Source organism: Chiroxiphia lanceolata, chromosome 14, assembly GCF_009829145.1.
Source record: "Chiroxiphia lanceolata isolate bChiLan1 chromosome 14, bChiLan1.pri, whole genome shotgun sequence".
Lineage (NCBI taxonomy): Eukaryota > Metazoa > Chordata > Aves > Passeriformes > Pipridae > Chiroxiphia > Chiroxiphia lanceolata.
This window is the reverse complement of record NC_045650.1, coordinates 1,620,771-1,640,269: the sequence shown is the minus strand read 5'-3', so window position 1 is coordinate 1,640,269 and position 19,499 is coordinate 1,620,771. Positions and strand designations below refer to the sequence as shown.

General features: G+C 46.6%; 2 protein-coding genes across 2 annotated transcripts in view; both read right to left on the bottom strand.

The window, feature by feature from the left end:
• AMOT (angiomotin) overlaps positions 1-4,975 on the bottom strand; it is a 62,616-nt gene extending 57,641 nt beyond the window's left edge. Inside the window, 1 exon segment of the mRNA XM_032702272.1 lies at positions 4,801-4,975. The gene's annotated coding sequence lies outside the window, so the exon portion shown is untranslated.
• A 2,865-nt stretch (positions 4,976-7,840) lies between these two features.
• On the bottom strand, positions 7,841-19,457 carry PGK1 (phosphoglycerate kinase 1). The gene is made up of 11 exons (XM_032702265.1): positions 19,271-19,457; positions 16,727-16,777; positions 15,882-16,037; positions 15,629-15,773; positions 13,367-13,470; positions 12,537-12,656; positions 11,471-11,585; positions 10,997-11,176; positions 10,277-10,454; positions 9,911-10,009; positions 7,841-8,296 (listed from the first exon to the last, which is right to left on the bottom strand). Exons 1-11 carry the CDS (start codon positions 19,333-19,335, stop codon positions 8,256-8,258), a joined length of 1,254 nt encoding a protein of 417 aa, XP_032558156.1. The 5' UTR covers positions 19,336-19,457; the 3' UTR covers positions 7,841-8,255.
• Positions 19,458-19,499: the final 42 nt, after the last annotated feature.

Here is a 19,499-nt window from a genome sequence, read left to right as displayed (position 1 = left end):
CTTGGCTTTTGCCATCTGCTTCCCAAAGGCCATTTTTCAAGGTAGTTTTTTGTTCTTTAGTTTCAAATGTACTCATGGAAAGACATCATACTCCTTCTTAGCTGATGAACTAAAGCTCAGTACACACTGAACGGCTTAAAAGAATTGTCTTTAAAATCCCCGGGGGCAGGAGGGGAAAGCAATGTCAAAGATGGGGCTTTTCTGCTGGACTACAGTGGGATTTGCATCAGAGCTTTACCTGACAAAACTGATCTAAAGACCTCAGCCAGCTCCCCAAATATTCATTTACACTATGGTAGTAAAGACATAAAGAAATCCCATGTTTACCAAAAAACAATACACGAGAGTTGAGAATGCAGTCCTATCAACCTGAGTCACAGCAAAGCCAGGGCTCAGCTCTGCAGGGCCGGGCTGGACCTGCCATCACAAGGACCTTTCAGTACCTGCAGGGCACTCAGGAGCTTGTTAACGAGGATGGCTTCAAGTACTTGGGATGCTGAAGAGATGCTTTGGGAAAAAGGGGTCCCAGTCATACCCAGGTCATTCCTGAGGTCTCTGGTTTTTCCACCTAAAGGGACAGAGTTGGCCCTCTGAGCAGGCAGAGGGTGCAGCCACAGCTGCATTAAATGGTGTGGGAGCAAGAGCTCCCAAAGCCCCGTGGTGGGCCTGTACCCCTCCATCACATGGGAGACATCTGGAGCAAGACTATGAATCCCCTGATGCCCAGGCCAGGATTCTGAAAGCAGCTTCATGTCTGGTAGGACATAAATATCACCTTAGGATCTGCTTCACTATGCCCCCACATATAAGCCAAATTTTGAAAATCTGACCTTTGCTTCTTCAGAAAAATCTGAATTTTGCTAATCCTGGGGCTCAGAGGGGAACTGGTGTAGAGCTCAATCCAGAAACTGCAGTGATTAAGGTGAAGTTCTGGAAGTTCAAATAGGGGGTCAGAAATTGAAACCCAGGGCCTATTTCACTGTTTCAGTCAGTAGATATTTGTATATTCAGTGCAGCAAGATACACAGCACTTTCAACCATTTTTCTTTATGAAGTAAAAAGTGGGAAGAACAGAGAGAGAGAAACTGCAGAAACAGCTTAGAGCCTTAAAAGGAATACACACACTGGTAAAAAAAGTGAGTTTTAACATAGTTATAAGTCAAAGTCAGGAATAATTGTTGTAATGCATTCTGCTCCTGACAAATCTCAAATTTAGAAGAGCTTCACATCTGCTGAGAGTCCCAAGAAACTTTTTAAGCATTCAGGGCTCACCGACACTTGGCAGAGTAGGACAGAGTGACAGCCAAATGCCAAACACAGCTCCAAAACACTGCAGCAGGAACAGACATTCCTGCCTAAGGGATCGCAGCAAGTTTCCTGTCACAGAAAAGGACAAAAGCTTTAAAACCTGAAGTTTTCTACTTTTCAAGGAAGTTAATATTGTGGACATAACAGCACCCAGCAAGAGATCAGTGATCTACAAGGATGAGAAGATGCTCAAAGCCTTGAGAACCTGAGTAACTACAGGAAATTAACATGATTACTTTTTTAATGTTATTAACTATACATGCCAGACTGCTCCTAAATATTCTCTTCCCACATTTCTACCCACACCTTTACCTTAGTACCATAGGAATTCTGTATTCAGCTCTGTCCCTTGATCATTAATGCACAGACTCCTAAGCTTCAGACTTCAAAGCAATGCACGGCTAAGAGTCACAGGCACAGGACTGGGACAGTGTCAAACTCTCCCTCCACCTTCTGTTTGACTTCACCATACAAACACCTCCTTCTACAGGAAAGCCACTGATTTATGTGGGGCTTTCCACAGATTAAGTTAATAAGGGAACCCAACAGTGCTTCATCTCCTTCCACCTTCCAAACACTGGAAAATCAAAGGAAATGGGAATGTCTCCTGGGGTAAGAGAAAAACACAAGCACTCCACAAATATGCAAGGGAAGAAACCAAAGGCTTCATTGTGTGGATATGCACTTCTCCAGGAGCCCTCTACCCTCCTCCTCCCTCCCATAAGTCACATATAATGTTCTTAGGGAAACTTGGTTCAACTGCAAGGCCTCACCCACACAGATCGTCACCTACAACGGTGGTGGTTTAGTTTTATTCCTGATTTTTCTTTTAGATTTTTCTTTCCTTTGTCCCTCTCTACTTTCTTCTGTTCCAACCCTCCCTCTTTCTGCTTCTCAAAATGTCTGCATTCCCTTATTTCTGCAGATTCCCTTATTTCTGCAGATTCTCTCCTCTCATCTGTAGCACATTTCCAGTACCACCATCGTTACTCAAAGCTCCAGTCATGCCCCACTGCTCAAAGCTTCCAGCATATGAGAAGGAATTACACTTAACACAATACAAATGAAGAAATTACAGCGCAGATATATCAAGATATAGGTCTCTACAAGACCTAGGGGACTTAGGGACTCATTTTAAAGTAACTTGCAATCAGCCTTCCTTTGAGCTACATTTGAAAATTACACCAGCATTCCCTGGCAAAGATTAAGCCCCATCAGGGTCAGGCAGAACAGCAGTCTGGGCTTTTCCAGCTTGATTTGTAACTGTTCTTATATCACCAACTTTCAAGGAAATTACACACCACCAGACTAACACAGGTGCAGTTCTTTAGTGGTAAGAAAGCTGCTACAGGTCATCAGATGCAGGAATTTTCATCAACAAGATGTGCCTGCTGTGAGCTGTCAGACATTGCAATGGTACAGTGGGAGAAGTGTTGTAGATACACACACTTCAAAGCGCCTTCACAGTCTCGCTGTCCCTCATAAAACACTGGGCTAAAGCAAAGTACTGATGCAGATGGTGTAACAGAGGAATGATTTACTTTCTGAGAAGGTGAAATGTAAAGCCCGGCTCAGAAATTTCTCTGCCTAATGAGAACGTTGCAATTAGGTCATCACTGAACACTGTGTAACCACAAATCGGAGCAAAAACATTCCCACAGAATAACTAAGATGTGACAGGAGGTATTTGGAATGAGAACAAGATTTCATCCACGTAGCCCTGCTGCTGAATTATACAGATAAAGAGCAGCCCTGAGATAGCCAGCTCCCCATACACAGGTGTCGGGATACACAGTCCCAGTTTAGCAATCTAGAGCCTAAATTCCCAAACAGGAAAGTTCATGTCTAACTTTGATGAAATCTGACAAGGCATTCAGAGCAAGTTTCAGGGTCAGAACTCTATTTAGGTCATGGATGAACTGGATCCAGGCTACAATCTTCTTTATATCTCTTGGACTCTGGTATGAGCAATGCTTCTAATTTCCAAACCCTATTTCTGCTAAAAAATCCAATCAGTTCTATGCCCTACCCTGCTCAGCTCAGGCTGGACACAAGACCTGTATTCAAATGACAAGATAAGGGAACAACAGAACAGTCTCCAGACTGCTTTGGTCACTGAAACACCCTGCACTTGGTCCTGCACTTGGAAGTACCTGTTGCTGGGGCAGAAAAGTCAGGAAAGGGAAGATTTGTGGGATAATGGGATACTCTTCTGATCAGGGAGATTAGGTTACAAGGCCATGCCTTGTAACCTAATTTTTCATGTTTAATGAAAAATTTTCATGTTTAATGAAAAATTATCATTAAAAAGTGGAGTAAAAATGAAAACTAAAAACTAAAGCGGAATTTGCTATTTTATACTGCACTAGAGCTGAATTGAGGATCATTTATCAGAGGCAACACTGAAAATTTTAACCTGAAAATTGAGTGGGGATCTTCTTGATGCATCTCATGATGGGAGAATGCAGGTGGGAATGCCAAGGACCAGAGTCTGGGCCTGGATGTTGTGAGAAGTCCAAACAGCCCGCCAGGAGCCTAAAATACGAAAGTGCTGGGCTGTCCCACCACGTGCTGGACATTGGTGGGACTCTGGCTGGTTACAGCACCAAGAAAAGCAATGAGTGTCTGGGATCACACAAGTCCCTGGGTCCACCACGGCTCCTCCACATCAAAGATTTGGCCTTCCAAGCACTCACCTTCCCCAAAAAGTATCCTGGAATTGAGGCAGAGGGGATTTGAGCTGCTTAGACCTTGCAGCAAATACCACGGTGAATATTCATGGCCCTACCCGACTCAGTCTAAGGAAAGGCCTGAGGGCAGAGGGAGCGGCAGGGACGGCCAGAGCCAGAGCCTCGAGGGGGCTGGGGTAGGATCCCGCTCTCCACAAGGCAAAGCCTTTAACTCTTCGGGGATTATCACCCTCGGACTGGCATTCTGTTCTCTCAGAGATCAAAGCAGGAGGATTTGGAGACGTTCCTGTTAATTTGGAGTTGGGTCAGGTGCGAATGAGCTCCTGTGGGACCGGGACGAGCGCGGGAAGAGGAGGGCAGAGCAGGGGCCATCTCCCGCCGCTGGGGCAGAGGCCCCGGGCTGTGGGTAACAAAACAGCGCCTGCACTGTCCGGACTTGAAAATGGACCTGGGAAGGGGCAGGATGGCTCTGCGTCCCCTTCGCACCGGCCCCGCCATCCCCACTGCCACACACGCCCAACAGCCGCCACAGCCCCTCAGCGCCGCTTCCCCGCGACCAGACTCTCCCCAGACACCGGGGGTGCCCGCGGCGACCCCCGAGCGGTGTCCGTGGTCCCGGGGGCTGCGGGATGACCCACAGAACCGCCCCACAGCCGCCCTGGGAGGAGGACATCTCCGTCAGGGCAGCTCCCCTCCCCGCCTCGGGGGGACCGTCCGGGCGGTGCGAGGAGGGGACGGCGCCGGCCTTCAGCCCCCTCGGAGCGGCCTCGCCCGGCGGCCGCAGCCTCCGCTCCGCTCTTACCCCGCGGGCGCCTGCCCCGGCGGCCGCCCGCTCATCCATCCTGCGCCGCTCCCCTCCGGGCTGACAAAGCCGGCATGGCAATGAGGGACACCGGGGAGCTCTGGGAAGTGCCCACCCCACATTCAGTGATTAACTTTCACCAGGCGGCTGCAACTACGGCACCCGGCATCCCCCGCCGGCCGCGCTGCGGTGGCGGCCGGGAGCTGTAGTTCTGCCCGCCCGGGTCAGAGCGGCCTTGGCTCGGGGGAGCCGCCGCCTCGGGCAACCACGGCTTGAGCGAGGAGGAATCCCAGAATCGATTAGGGTGGAAAAGACCTCTGAGGTCATCGAGTCCAACCTGTGCCCGATCCCCACCTTCTTACCCAGCCCAGAGCACTGAGTGCCACGGCCACTCCTTCCTTGGACACCTCCAGGGACGGGGACTCCACCACCTCCCTGGGCAGCCCCTGCCAATGTTTAAGCACTCTTTACATGAGGAAATTCCTCCTGATGTCCAACCTGGCCTTCCCCTGGCACAGCTTGAGGCCATTCCCTCTCCTCCTGTCCCTTGTTCCCTGGGAGCAGAGCCCGACTCCCCCGGCTCCCCCCTCCTGTCAGGGAGTTGCAGAGCCAGAAGGTCCCCCCTGAGCCTCCTTTGCTCCAGGCTGAGCCCCCCCAGCTCCCTCAGCCGCTCCTGCTGCTCCAGCCCCTTCCCCAGCTCCGTTCCCTTCCCTGGACACGCTCCAGCCCCTCAATGTCATTCCTGAATTGAGGGGCCCAGAACTGCCCCCAGGATTCAAGGTGCAGACTCACCATTGCCAAGTACAGAGGGACAATCACTTCTCTGGTCCTGCTGACCACACTATTCCTGAGAGGCCAGGATGCCATTGGCCTTCTTGGCCACCTGCTTTTAATGTTTCTTCTATAGTATTTCTAACTAGCACCATTCCTTGCCCCAGAAAGATTCTCAACAAAAGCAATAAAAATGTAAAAGCCAGACTGTCAAAGATTCATGTCTAGAAAGGTTGCCATGTCAAAATAATTTAGGAAGACCAGTACGACTCCAGAGGATATAAAATTTAATAAGAAATTTCTAGATGCCTTAAGAACATTTTAGCACCTGGCAATAGTCAGGTGCTAAAAAGTATTAATAGGTAAAACTTAAAAAAATCTGGAAACCCTGTCACTCAAGTAATCAGCAGCTGGTCGTCAAGTGTACAGCTCTTGCGATCTCATGTTAAAGTGTTTCATCCATTTTTATTTACAACCCATAAAGTATCTCTCTGGCCATGCAAGGTTTACTGTGTTAAGCACACAGAACAATGCATAAAACAAGCCATGTGGAAATAAAAGGACATTTTAGAGATGTGAGTATGAAGCCTCCGAAGTCAGGTGGAAAAATGCTTTTAAGCACAGACATCTGCACTCACAGAACATTATTACTCCTTGCTGTTTTTGATTAAAGACAGCTTTGTTTTGTTACTTTAGATGAAGAGAGGAAAAACCCAGCAGAGTTAGTGGCCATACACCAGCTTCCACCGTAAACATCCAGAAGGGAGGGATGGAGGGAAAGGCTGTTACTGCTCCATGGGAATCCAGCAGCATGGGGGCATAAGAGTGACACAAAAATGGGCTGTGCTGTCACAAGGCCTTGTTTGCAAAAGCAAGACAAGGAGAATGTATTAAAAAACATGGTGGAATGTTTGTTTTTGTAGTACTTGATTTCCAAAATCCAGTCTTTTTGTGGCTGACAAGCTCCCTCCTTTCTTTGCCTCGTTCCTGCAGCTGTCAGGGGTCTGCACTCTCGCCTGGGGAACACGAGTACAGCAAGCAAGCCCTCCCAGGAAAAACCTGAATCATTCATGCACAATCAGACAATGTTTGGAAGAGTCACAAAGGATGGGAGGAGGAGGAAACCACGGCGCTGTAGTCATTTGCATTATTTCTAGTTTCTTTGCAATAGTCACTTTCAGCTGTAAAATGTAACAATTATGTATTTCATACTTGTTTCACCACTACTGGGCTTTAATTTGCATCCCACCATGATCAAGTAAAATCTGGCCAAGAGGTTGTGTCTGTTGAAATGTGTGCTTTCATTTTGTTTTGGTAGAATCAGGTACATTCATAGAAATTAACTTAAAAGCACAGTCTGTGTTGTGGCCTCACATTCCCTCCATGGTTCATCCTGGCTGCTTTATATTGTGCAAAATCTCATGGGAAGAAACACCACCACTGAAGGGGATTCACTAGGAATCAAAACAGGCTATCTGTCACTGCTTCCACACCACTCTTCTTGGATCCAGCAGGAAGACACACCAGTTCAGCTGGAGCACTGCATCTCCTCACAGCTCTTGGGAGCAGGGCTGTGCCTGCTGACATTGTCCAAACCCAAGGCCAGGCTGAGGCTGGAGAAGGCTCAAGTTTGGTTTAGAGCCACCCTGTGCTCACATTTGGGTCCTGCAGCAAGCACAGGAGCCAACACATGACAGCCAATATGGGAATCCAGCACAGGACCCATGTTGGTGGGCCTCCACTGACAGTCCCTGTGGCTCTGCGTGTGCTTTAAGCCACACTCAAACCTCGCTGTCCAACTGTGCAGTTTAACTATGCTACTTTTAGTGCTTTTAGGACCACAAACTTGAGCAAAGGCTCATTGCATTTGTTTGCCTGTAACTTCATTTTTACCTGCCTGTTTTCAAAATTTCCCCTATATTGACATGAAATACATTAGTTGCCCACTATTAGGCAAGTTCTCTAAGTGAGAAACACTTAAACTTGTTGTTTGTTTTTTTTTTTACTTGACTTACACTTCAAATTGTCATCTTACTTTATTACTGGATGTATGGAAGTTTTAACGTAACAGCACATCTGTAACAATTTACTTCCCTACCAACCAAGTCCCCTTTGATGATGACTGGGTGCTTATAGATCCAGTGGACAAACATAAAAAGGAGATTTAGAAATATAAGTAGTTCAAGTAGGAAAATTAGCTCTGATTCCCAATGCTAGGAAGAAGAAATTTTAATTGTAAAATCTGAAATAAGGACAACATACAAACTGGGAGCACTTTAAATATGTTTATTCAGCAGCTATTACAACCAGCCTCCAAAAAACTGGAGTCCCCTCTTATTTCAGAACCGTGTCAAGTGATGAAAATGCCTCTAAGATGGAAGCTGAACAGTGCACTCCTTTCTGAGATATATGTCTAACAGGGATTAATCTCTTTGAAAAGGCAAAATATAAATATATACACTCTAAATTCACAACAACAGTTTCAACTCACTACATTAATTTAAGTGGGGTAACAGTGGACAAACCCACATCATGTAAACTGCAGTTGGAAAATCTCTGCTCTCTCCTCCTCCAAGCCTGTCCCGTTTACATTCTGGGATGTGCCTCTGGCAGAGCTGGAATACAGAAGCTGAAGTGTTGGATCTCAGGGGCTGTGCACAGGACGGGATGTGGGGCTCTGCTCTCTACACGTTGCTCAAGGCATCCACACCAGGAAGAACCTTCCCTGTGAGCAGTTAAAACACACCAACAAAGTTAAGAACCCCTCTGTGCTCAAACAATTAAGCTTTCCTTTACAGCTTGCAACTGCAACAGTTATACATATTAAAAACAGAAGTAAATCAGAATTCACAGGCTGAGAGTGGAGGAGCTTGGCTCCACACATGCTCCTGAGGACCACTGTGGTTACATGGACACTGCTGCACACAGCAAGTCCTCCTGCAGCCCCCCACAGTCCCAGAGCTGCCCCTGGATGTCAGCAGAGATTCCCAACACACCCTGCCATCAGTTCTCAACTAACAGTAAGGGTACATTTCTATCCAAGTCTCTGCTAAAGTCACATCCAAACACTCAGCATCTTTTTCCACTACATTTGATGGCAAAAGGATTTTTTACTGGATTTAAGGAGTTGCTGCATGTTTTCTTCCATCCCTAGTGGCATTTAAATTAGAATTTTGGAGTGTGTAGTGGAAATGTTAAGAATTAAGGAAAAAAAGCCTCCTACAAGTCTAAAGTCTTTTACTGAGACTGAAACACCCAGATCAAGACATTTACGTGTCTCAATCCAAGTGAAGGAAGCAAGGAATATGCTCATCTTTGAGTATGAGGGCCCAGATTATTCAAGTGCAATGTTTTCTAAAGCATTTTTAGCTTTTTGTCCTACTTTAATAATGAAGAGACATCACCCTGGTTTTGCCTTTTTTCAGAAAACTGACCTTCTAATGCTCAAGCTGTGCAACAGGACTGAATTTTAACATTGTTAACAACTCATGGCTTGCTGGGGTTTCAGGGATTTTTTTTTTTCCCTTTTTAATCTTCAGAAGCTTTCTAATTAGCCAGACTTCCGTTACATTTAAAAGATCACACACACAAACCCACATTTTGGGCCAAAACTTAGCCAAGTTTGTCCTTTTGAATACACAGTGTTTCCTTCGAGCCATCCGCATTCCTTCCCTTTCCCATCACTCCCTAGGCAACAGAAACAAAAGCTCTGTCTCCCATCTAACTGCTGGAAATAGCAGCTGCAAGGCAGTTTATTGCAGTTTCTCCTCTCCAGAGAAGCTAACAGCATTAGGTGATTTACACAAACTGGGAAACAGCTAATTAGCAGAGGAAAGGAAAACTCCCGTAACTCGTTAGAAGAATGCTGCCAACCCTCACCACTCTGAATTCCAAGTACCCTCGTGCAGGGCTGTCACTGGGCACTAGAGGGCTCCCCAAAACCAGGGAATTCCATACGAAGGGCTGAAAAGACCTCTCAAGAATTCCAGACTACTCTGATGAGATTTCCTTAACAGAAACCAGGCATTTTAACAGGCTGCTTAGCATGTCCTGGGGAATCACCTACAAAAGCCCACTCTCAGTTTGGTTTTCTATTCCAGCATTTTTGTTTTCTGGGAGAGGCAGACTTGGCTGTTTACAGGAATACTCCATTTTCCTTCCTCTATGAGGACTACAAAAGAGCAGCAGGAGGAGCTCATTGCTCCAAAGCTATGTCCAAACTCCACATGGTTGGACAGAGAAGACATTCACTCTGTTGTTGTGCTTTCTTGACTACCAACACATAATAGAGCACCCAGAACTTTGGATTTACTCATAGTGAAGATAAAAGAGCAGTTACCCTCTAGCAGCTCCAGGCTGGCACCACCTCCTGTGCTGACATGGCTGACTTTATCCTCAGTGTTCCACTTAGCACAGCAAGTAGCTGTATCTCCACCACCTGTAGCACAAACAGAATCAATGAGACACACAAGAAATTCAGATTTGATTCACCTGAAGGTCCACAGCCTTGCTACAAGCTGGTGTTGCTCCCAAACACTCAGCATTAGGACATGCAGCAGTTTTTTAAAGTCCCATCTCCAAGCTGAAGAACAGATGAAAACATGAAGAAGGGAAAAAAAATTTGACAAGTATTTTTAACATGATGCTGGCAAGCAGAAGCTTCCTTGGGGAGTTTAGAAAAACAAGAACAAACACAACTACTAACCAATAATGGTGATGCAGCCTTTTCCAGTTACTTCTACAACTTTGTCCATCAGGGCTTTGGTTCCTTTGGAAAACTTGTCCCACTCAAAGACCCCAACTGGACCATTCCACACGATTTGCTTGGCCCTTCCCACAACTTCAACAAACTTCTTCACACTTTCAGGGCCGCAGTCCAGGCCCTAAGGAAGGGAGAGAAGCCACAGATACGGTCACTGCCAACCCTCACCTCACATGACCCATGTCCAGCCAGGATCCCCTCATCCTGGATCTGAAGCAAGAGTTTCTCTGTATGCACTGACAGATTTGCCTGCAGTTGCTGCAGGAGAGTAGAGTCTGGTGTGGTATTTATCTTCCTAATACCAGTAAGTGAATTTTAAACCAATGCTTGAAGCCTTAGTTAGAAACCTTTGCCAACTCTACCTAAATTCCTAATAAAAGGGATTCCAAATAAAAGGATTTCTACTGCAATCAGATCTGAAAGTTGTAGAGGAATTTTGCTGTTTTAATCCAAATCTCACAAAAGCTACTTTAGACTTAGAAATTCAGGACAAACAACAGGGCTTCAATTTCACTAAACCAACCAACTCTACACAGCTCGAGCGCCCTCAGAAACATTTGCCCCGGATCACAATTACTCCTCCTACTGCTTTAGGAGGCGTCCTGCCCACCCCACTGCTGCCTTGCAGTGCCTCCTTTCGGTCCCTTGCCTATTCAAACCTACCATCCAGCCAGCAGGGATGCCTGAAGCCACTGTGGCTTCCCCAGTCTGTGCATTCTCATCAAATTTGTCAGCAGTGATGAAGTCAACAGGCAGAGTAATCTTCACACCGTTCTTCTCTGCCTTGGCCATCAGGTCCTTGACAATTTTTGACCCCTCTTCATCAAACAGAGAGTTGCCAATCTAGAGAAATTATTTGGGAAAAGAGAAAAACGTTTGTTTAGTTCCTGGTCGTTACAGAAGAGAACAGCAGCAGCCAAGCCCAACTGCTCAGCAATTCTGGAAAGCCTATTTTCTTAAAGGATCTAGTAAGACATGGGCAGTAATCTGAGTTTTGCAAAGGGATTTTCAAGTAACTTCTCAGTGCTTCCTACTCTTCCACAGAGCCGAGACAGCCAGTGCCCCACATCAGGACATACAGGGGCACTCAGATCATGTTCTTTACTAGAAGTGACCACAGAATTGCTCTCTTCTTACCTCCATGTTGTTGAGCACTTTGAGGAAGGTGAATGCCATTCCACCACCTATGATCATCTCATTGACCTTATCCAGCATGTTACTGATCAGCTGGATCTTATCCTGAACTTTGGCTCTGGCAAGAGAGAAAAAGAAAAGAATGAATAATGTAGCCACAGCCCAAAACTCCTCAGATAAAACTTACTATCCAGTAATCTTTAGCTAAGACAGAATGAAGCCTTGTAAGGACTTTTTGGATCAAAGCTGAATTAATCAACTTGCTCTTTGGTAATGCCAACGTCGTGATTGTGGCATGTCATGGTTGTTTTGAAAGAATGAACCAACAAAGGAGTTGTTGGGAATGGGCAGAAAGGGAATTTGATGAGTTAGCAGGCCAGCATTACACATCAACTTATCAGAGCATTATTCAATTCTCCTTTTTTTTTCTATTTAAATAATAAACCTCATTTGGCACTTTAGAGCCTGACTTCCTCTGACTGTCCAGCAAAGTTAATTCACCTGATGACATACACCCCCCCAGAGCTGCCCCCTAGACTGGGCACAGACGTGACGAAAATGGCCTCAACTGGAAAATATTTCTGCACAAAAGCAGTTACTTGGTTTGCACCTTCAAGTCCCTTTGCAAAGCAGCTGCCAGGGCAGAGCAGGGCCTGCCCAGCTGCAGTAGGGCACTGTTGCATAATGCCAGGTCGGGTCAGTTTACAGAGTGCTGAGCCTGCAGCCTGTACCCTGCACTGGGGAGGGAAGGTCACTGCCCATGTCCCAGGGCCATTCTGTGGCTGTAACTGCTCTCCCAGTGCAGCAGGACAAGCTGCTGGGCACTGTCTCTGCCTGGGGAATGCCAGAGGTCAGGAGATGATGAACAGACCCTGATTGTGTCCACAGAACAGACACAGTCAGGTAGCTCCTCTCTAGTGCACATCCTACAGAGATCTCAGGACTCAGCTACAAATCTGAACTGTAGGTACGCTTGAAAGGAAAGCACTTGTTTGAAGCAAGACAAAACAACTTTTAATTTCTTACAGAGGAGCTAGCCAAATACAGTCACTATGTTGTTGAGTCTTACCCTCCAAGGATTGCCAAGAAGGGTCTCTCTGGACTCTCTAGAGCCTTGGCAAAATAATCCAGTTCTTTCTTCATCAGGAAGCCAGCAGCCTTCTGAGGCAGATTGACACCTACCATGGAGCTGCAGAATAAAAGTAAAAAGTGAGAAAAGGGAAAATTATCTATCAGTACAAGTTCAAACATCACAGCATTACAAAGCCAATCCTTCAGTCAGCTGCAGCAATAAGAACAGCTGTATGAAAACACATACATGCATGAAAACACACACAGGGGCTTTGTTTTCCTAGTTTGATAAGATGGCTGTATGTGCTTATGTTCTGAGATTGGTTTTGCCCACACATATTGATATGCAAGACATTCATAGTATTAACTAGTGATCCAAAACACTGAGGGACAAATAAGCATAGCTAGAGCAGAGATTTCATCTTCCAAGACAACCACTACAGTTTGCAAGTACACGTATCTAAACACATTTCATGAGAATAATCATCAAGGAGAAATCAATCTTTTGGAGAAGATGTTTGTTTCAATTGCAGGACTATTTACACAAGCCCTAAGCAAGTAATTTTTATATCTTCAATGTCTAAAAAGTCACTGCAAGTCTTAGGCTCTTGTTTCAGCTGTCTCCTGTTCCCAGAGGCAAACTTGAAAGAGCATACACGATGACAAATACCTCCAGTAAATCTATTACTCAAGAACAAACACAGTACAGCAGTACTGGGATAAACCCAGAAGGAAGTTAAAACTCCTTGTAGGCAAAGCTGTCTGTGTTTCCATGGCAGCCATGGTTCTGCAGTTGTGCCTGTGGAAGGGAAATGGGTACACACACACCTGTGAGCTCGGTGGGCAGTTCCAAAAGCATCGTTGACATAGATATCTCCCAGTTTGGAAAGAGAGGCTCTGAAAGCCTCCACTTTCGGGGCATCAGCCTTGATCTAAAAAGAGAAATAAGGACAAGTTTGTACACTTAAGAGTTGATTCTGAATCTAATGTCAAAGTCAGCAACTTGACTCATAAGCCCAAAGCAAAGAAAGGTCAACAGGAGGAACTCATCAGTTCATCCAGTGGGTCACTGTATTTCAGACCCTCTTTCCCAGTCCAGCAGGAGTAACGAAAAGGTTTAAGTGGTTTAAATTCCAGATTAAACTCCCTGAGACTGCTCCACTGCAAGTTTCCATTCCATAAACAGAGCAGGAATGAATTGCAGCGCTACCAACCTTTCAGTGTCTCTCTCCAACAGATTTCCAGCTTTGTGTGGTACACACAGGTAACACAGGAAGGGGCAATGCTGAGATCAGACTGAACAAAGTCATGCTCGATTACTGAAGAAAGCAAGCATAGTCTCCAAGTGCCACAGGTAAAAGGATGAGCTCCTGGAGGACTGATTTAGCAACTGCACTGAGGATTAATTGATAAACAGTCTGATAAATAGCCTGCACACTATAACATGCCCCAGTGAAAGCAGCCAGCTCTGGAAAGCTAGAGACAGGCACAGTGTGTAGTGGGCAACAACAGATATATTTCTGTTAAGACTTTTTCTCCATCTCTCAAGCATCCTACCGAATCCTTCTGGAATGGTTTATGCAGTAGAGTTTTCCTTCCCATCCCGAAGAGATAGCAGAGTTCACTGGGACAGCAAGTGACTGCTCAGACCTAGTTTCAGCCACTTGCTCTTGGGGAACAGCCCATTCTGGCAGTGAAGCCATCACCTCTCCAAGTGCTTTCTGCTCTAATCAGCTCTCCATCTCATATCAGGCCCCTGCCAGCACCCAGATATGACACCACAGGAACAATGGCAGGAAGGCACTGCAATATATGGCAGGTGGGTTCAGCCCAGCTTTGGGTGCCCTTTGTAGCCCAGCCTGAGCAGGACACAAGTCAAAGGGACTACACAGATTCTATATCAATGCTAACAACTGCTCCTTCACTCAGTAACTGCCTGGCTTTCTGCAGAGACTAAGTGCTCCCATTAAAACCAGTACCATCTGTGAGCAGAACACAAGAGGTTCCTGTGAAGGAACCACGACCACTCCATTTGCTTTGGAAAGCCACAGCTTAAGCACCAGTCAGTAACATGGAGTCTTGTGCTGCATCACTGTTTCCACAGCACTGCCTTTGAGCTCCACAGGATGAGAAGCAGGTCTGACAATGGCACGTCTCTTGTGCTCAATGCAGTGTGTGTCTGTATGCAAACACCCAGCTAAATCATCTGGGAATTAGAGAAATGCACAAAACCAAAGGACTGCTTCCCAAAGAAAATCAAATCCTGACCCCGCTCTTCTCCCTGCCACATACTGGCTTGCAGCAGTTCTACCAGTGAATAATTCCTGACTTCCTCATTTCTCCTTGCCATCTGCACAGGCCCACTAATTCTCTGAGCTGCTTTCCTAAGGTACAGGAGTCCTGTGTCAGCCCATAAAGGGCACCACTCCGTGTCACATTCCGCTCCACACACTGGATCTGAACGGAGCCAAGGCCTGTGTAAAGCCAACGGGGTCAGCATTGCTAAGAAAAGCAGCTGTCTGGAGCAAGCACCCTTCCTGACCTTCAACAAAAGGTCAGAGGTGCAAGGCAGCCCGCTTCTAGATGACTGCTCCTAAGAGTAGACAGGCTTAAAGAAGGGTTTGATAATGCCTGTGCTGCAGAATGTTTAAATATTACATTAAAATATTAGCCATGTAACCAAGAAAGAAGCATCATTCTTATAGGCCTAGTGATAATAAACTAGATAATAAACTATCTCCAACAGACCTTGGTTTTCATTCTAGACATCCAAAAATAAAGTCTAACAAGCAGCAACCAGTTTCCTGCACAGTCCTATTTTGCTAGTTTTATCTTCTTTTACAGACTACACCACCTTCCACAGAGCCATCTACAGCCTTTCACTTGAAGTGTTTCATCTTGGAAACTCAATGCATTCCACTTAACTTTTGCATAGCAGTGGGACACGCTGAACTAAAGATCTGTGACATCCTTCTGAGAGGAAAATCATAATCAGTGTTTTAGACAGGCTGCTGGTTCCTTGTCAATCTGCAGCAAAGGAGGTGGTAAGACCAGAGCAGGCACACAGGAAAGCCAGACTTGAAGTTTCACCTTGTTCCCTGAAGCATCCTTCCCTTTCCCTTCTTCTTCTACATGGAATCGGAGGTTCTCTAGCAGGATGACAGAGCCAGCAGCAGGATTAGCACAGGCTTTCTCCACCTCAGGGCCAACACAGTCCTTCAGGAATAAGACCTCCCTGCAAACACAAGATAGACACTGTGTGACTCTTCCTGTTGGAAAGGAAAGCATCCAGGTCCACTGCCAGGGAGGGCCTGATGCCCACCAGACTGCTCCTCCACCTTACCTGCCCAGGAGTGCCTTAAGCTCCACAGCTACGGGGGCCAAGGAGAACTTTTCAGGCATGGGAACACCATCCGGGCGACCCAGGTGACTCATCAGAACCACTGATTTGGCTCCATGGTCCAAGCAGTGCTTGATGGTAGGAACAGCTGCCTTGATTCTGTAATGGCATAGAAGAACAAATTAAAAAGGATTCAATCAGTTTACCAGGCAAACAGACTATAATCACTTACACAAGAGCCCTGGGAGTTGTCCCTCAAAAATGATAAAAGAAACGGAGCAAAAGAGCTGGACAGAACAATTCCTTAAAAAAGCATCAACAAAATTCCCCATCCTAGCCTGTTTCATGTTTCACTGTTATATTCCAAGTGATGCAGGACACAGAAGTAAAATGTGTTTTGTCATCTAAAGTCTGCTGATTGCTCAGCTATCATAAGAAATGCCAGGACAGACTTGAACATTACCAGGCTTCCTGGGTTAGTCTGTGATCCTGCACCAACAGAGAAATTATGGGAATACTGGGCAGTGAGCACACAGTGGTGAACAAAACTGGCACCTGCCTGCAAGTGGGAGACCAGCAGGACAAGACATCTGGTATCACTGTTTCTAACCCCCAAGTCTTTGTGTGCTGCACTGCAACAATTATTCTAACATAAGCCAACAAGTTAGTGTAGTTTGCTAATAGTTGCAGGAGGGTTAATTAACAATTGTTGGACTTGCTCTGAGACATCTTTAATATTCTGGGATGGGCAATGGCAGTTTAATGACTGTAATGTTCCAGGTACTGGGCTGAAGTAAGAGAGGAAGCAGACTCTGGGGTCTCCATCTGGGATGGAAATTATGGCTCACCTCTGATTGTTGGTTATTTTGTGATCCTTCATTGGAACATTGAAGTCAACCCTAGAAAAAAAAGCAACCAGAAATAAAATTACATATTCAACAAATTTATTTAATAATGACTGAGGGAACCTGTCAGTAAAGGTGCTGGCTAGATCAAATTAGAGTAAGATGTTCAACTCTGCCTGGTACTCAAGTTCCCTTTTGAAATCAGTGTGTTATCAACCATTTCTGCTTGTGATAACAAAACACAGAGAACAAACCCTGCTGGAATGACTCAGTAAAGCTGGGCCACCGATACCCCCTAATACACCTCAGTAGCAGTGATGCTGAATAGGAAATAAAACTGAGATTGAACCTTTTATTTTTAAACAGCATCATCTCAGATCCCACACGAGGAGCTTCCATGGGAAAGAAAGTGAATAATGACAAGTGACCTTGTGTTCTCTAAGGAGGTCTCTAAAATGCTTGGCTGGACTACTGTGGCGAGCAGGCAGTTCAAGGAAGCTTTAATTTCTGCTCTCTGCAGCTCTAATCTCTCTCCAGCTGAGTGCTGTGGCTCAGCACATTCTCCCTGGAAGACCTGACTTCGATCTAGAGGTAACTTCCTCAGTCGTGCCAGCCGAAGGGATGGAAGGGAGGAGTCTCACTGGCATCCCTTGTGCCCATGTGCAGGAAGCCTCGTTGCGTAAGCACAGAGGCAGAAATCGCTGCGAGCTCCGGAAGGAACCCCCAGGACTGCAACAGTGCACCCGAGCGAGGAGAGCCAGTGTGCTGCCACAGTCCATCTCTCGCCCTATACACTGAACAACAACCGAATTCAGCTACGGGCACGAAAGAATTCTCCGACGGCCTACTCAGCACGGGAAACAAACGGGAAGATGGACGAAAGCTGCCAGCAAAACAGGACTAGCTGAGCAGAAAGAGATTGAACTGGCAGCCCCAGAGCACAGTGAGCTGATTCTAGAAAGGGGAAGAAAGGCACCATTATCGTGCCATTATCCTAAAAGGAGAGAATGAAAGAACAGTTTGTTTTACAGAGCCATCAGAACTACAAAAGAAAGACCCAGCTCAGCCTTCTTCCCCACTGCAGACAATTGAAATCTGAGCTCCCCTGAACCCTTTCCCCTCCCCATTCCCAACTTCTCCTAATGGGCCGGAAGCTAAGCAGGGTGTGAGCGTACCTAAATTATGATGGACTTGGGCAGAAAAAGAAGAGGTATCGATTTTAGTACTACTGAGAGCACGTGGTGACTCCTTTCAGGGAGATGAAACACAGGCAGGAAACACAAAGCTTGGCAGGTCACCTGCAGTGTTTGAATAGCCCCTCACAGAATTGTAAAGGTAGATTTGTGCATTAATTATTGGAGATTTCAAGGGGGCAAACCCAACCCATCCTCTGTCAAGGCACGGCTGCTCTGTAAAACGGCTCAGAGAAGGGAAAAAAACAGTCAGAGAGAAAATAAAAATCGGGTGCTACAGAGATAGAAAGATCTTTTGTTGTACCAGCTTTAGGAAGCACACAGAAATCCTGAGCAAGCTTCTTCAGTACTCGCTACAGGGGCTGGTTTCTGGTAATCAAATTTCTAGGGAACTACTTCAAAATAAGGTTACAGAGACAAGAAAAAAAGAGCAAGTTGTCTGACAAACTACAGGTAAAAGAAATCATACTTTTGCTATCCCTGCCTACTCGCAAAATAGTTAACGGACATGTAGTAGCCACATCATAGTGACCTTGAACAAACTATCCCCTAATAAGAGTATTTCGAGCAACGTGTATCACGATGTCCCTTGCTGCCCTTATCTCCCTGGATTTGGCAGCAATTCCAACATTAGGCTTTCAGGCCTCGATACTCTGTAAATAAGCTATAAACTTCGATTTTACGGTTTTAGAGCAGGATGTACTGAATACCTGCGATGATGCCCCATCCCTGGAAGTGTCCAAGGTCAGCTTGGACGGGGCTTGGAGCAATCTGGTCCAGTGAAAGGCGTCCCTGACCGTGGCAGGGGGTGAGTTTTAAGGTCCCTTCCAACCCAAAGAGGATGGAAAGAGAAGAACTTTAAGGTTCCTTCCAACCATTCCAAGAATCTGTGATTCGACTCCTGCTGCAAAAAGCTGAATTATCAGCCGTATTTGGGTAGTTGGACAGAGCCACAGCTTCACTTTTTTATTACAATGCTTACTGAATTTGCAGTAAGGAAAAAAAACCTCGGAAATAAGTCCTTTTGGGGTAGTTCTCCCACCTAAAAGCACGGCAGTCTGGCTGGATTTCCCCTCAGGCCGCCTGTGGCCGACACACGTGCGAGCGGAGCGATCCAGGGCGGCAGAGCCGGGCCGGGATTTACACCCTGCCCGGCCGGCACGGCCCATCGCTGAGGGATGGGGGAGCCTCTACAGCAGGCGACGAGGGAAAAAAACGAAACCAAAACCCCACAGATCGCAACGTGCTGGGCCTGGGCACAGCGCTGCTGTCTGGGGACACCCGCCCGGCCCCAACGTGGAGGATGGGGCAGGGCGGCCCGCGGGAGACGCACATTCCCCCCACAACGCCTCACCTCATGACGACCCGCTTGCCCTTCACATCCACCTTGTCCAGGGTGAGCTTGTTGGAGAGAGACATGTTTGCTACCGGCCCGAGTCGCTCAGCTACCGCTCAACTCCCGCTCTGCCCACTCGGCTCCGCCGCCGCCGCGTTCTGCCGCAGCGCCCCCCGCGCCGCCAGCACCCCGCCCGCCTAGCCCCGCCCCACCCGTCACCGATTGGCCCGCGCCGCGCACCGCGCGT

Bases quoted from the DNA above. Each gene is read 5' to 3' on its own strand.
- PGK1 (XM_032702265.1), bottom strand. From the start codon at position 19,335: ATGTCTCTCTCCAACAAGCTCACCCTGGACAAGGTGGATGTGAAGGGC. The intron at 16,038-16,726 runs GTGAGCCATAAT...ATGCCATTACAG, and splicing joins AAAATAACCAACAATCAGAG to AATCAAGGCAGCTGTTCCTA. The intron at 11,177-11,470 runs GTAAGAAGAGAG...TAATTTCTCTAG, and splicing joins AAGTGCTCAACAACATGGAG to ATTGGCAACTCTCTGTTTGA.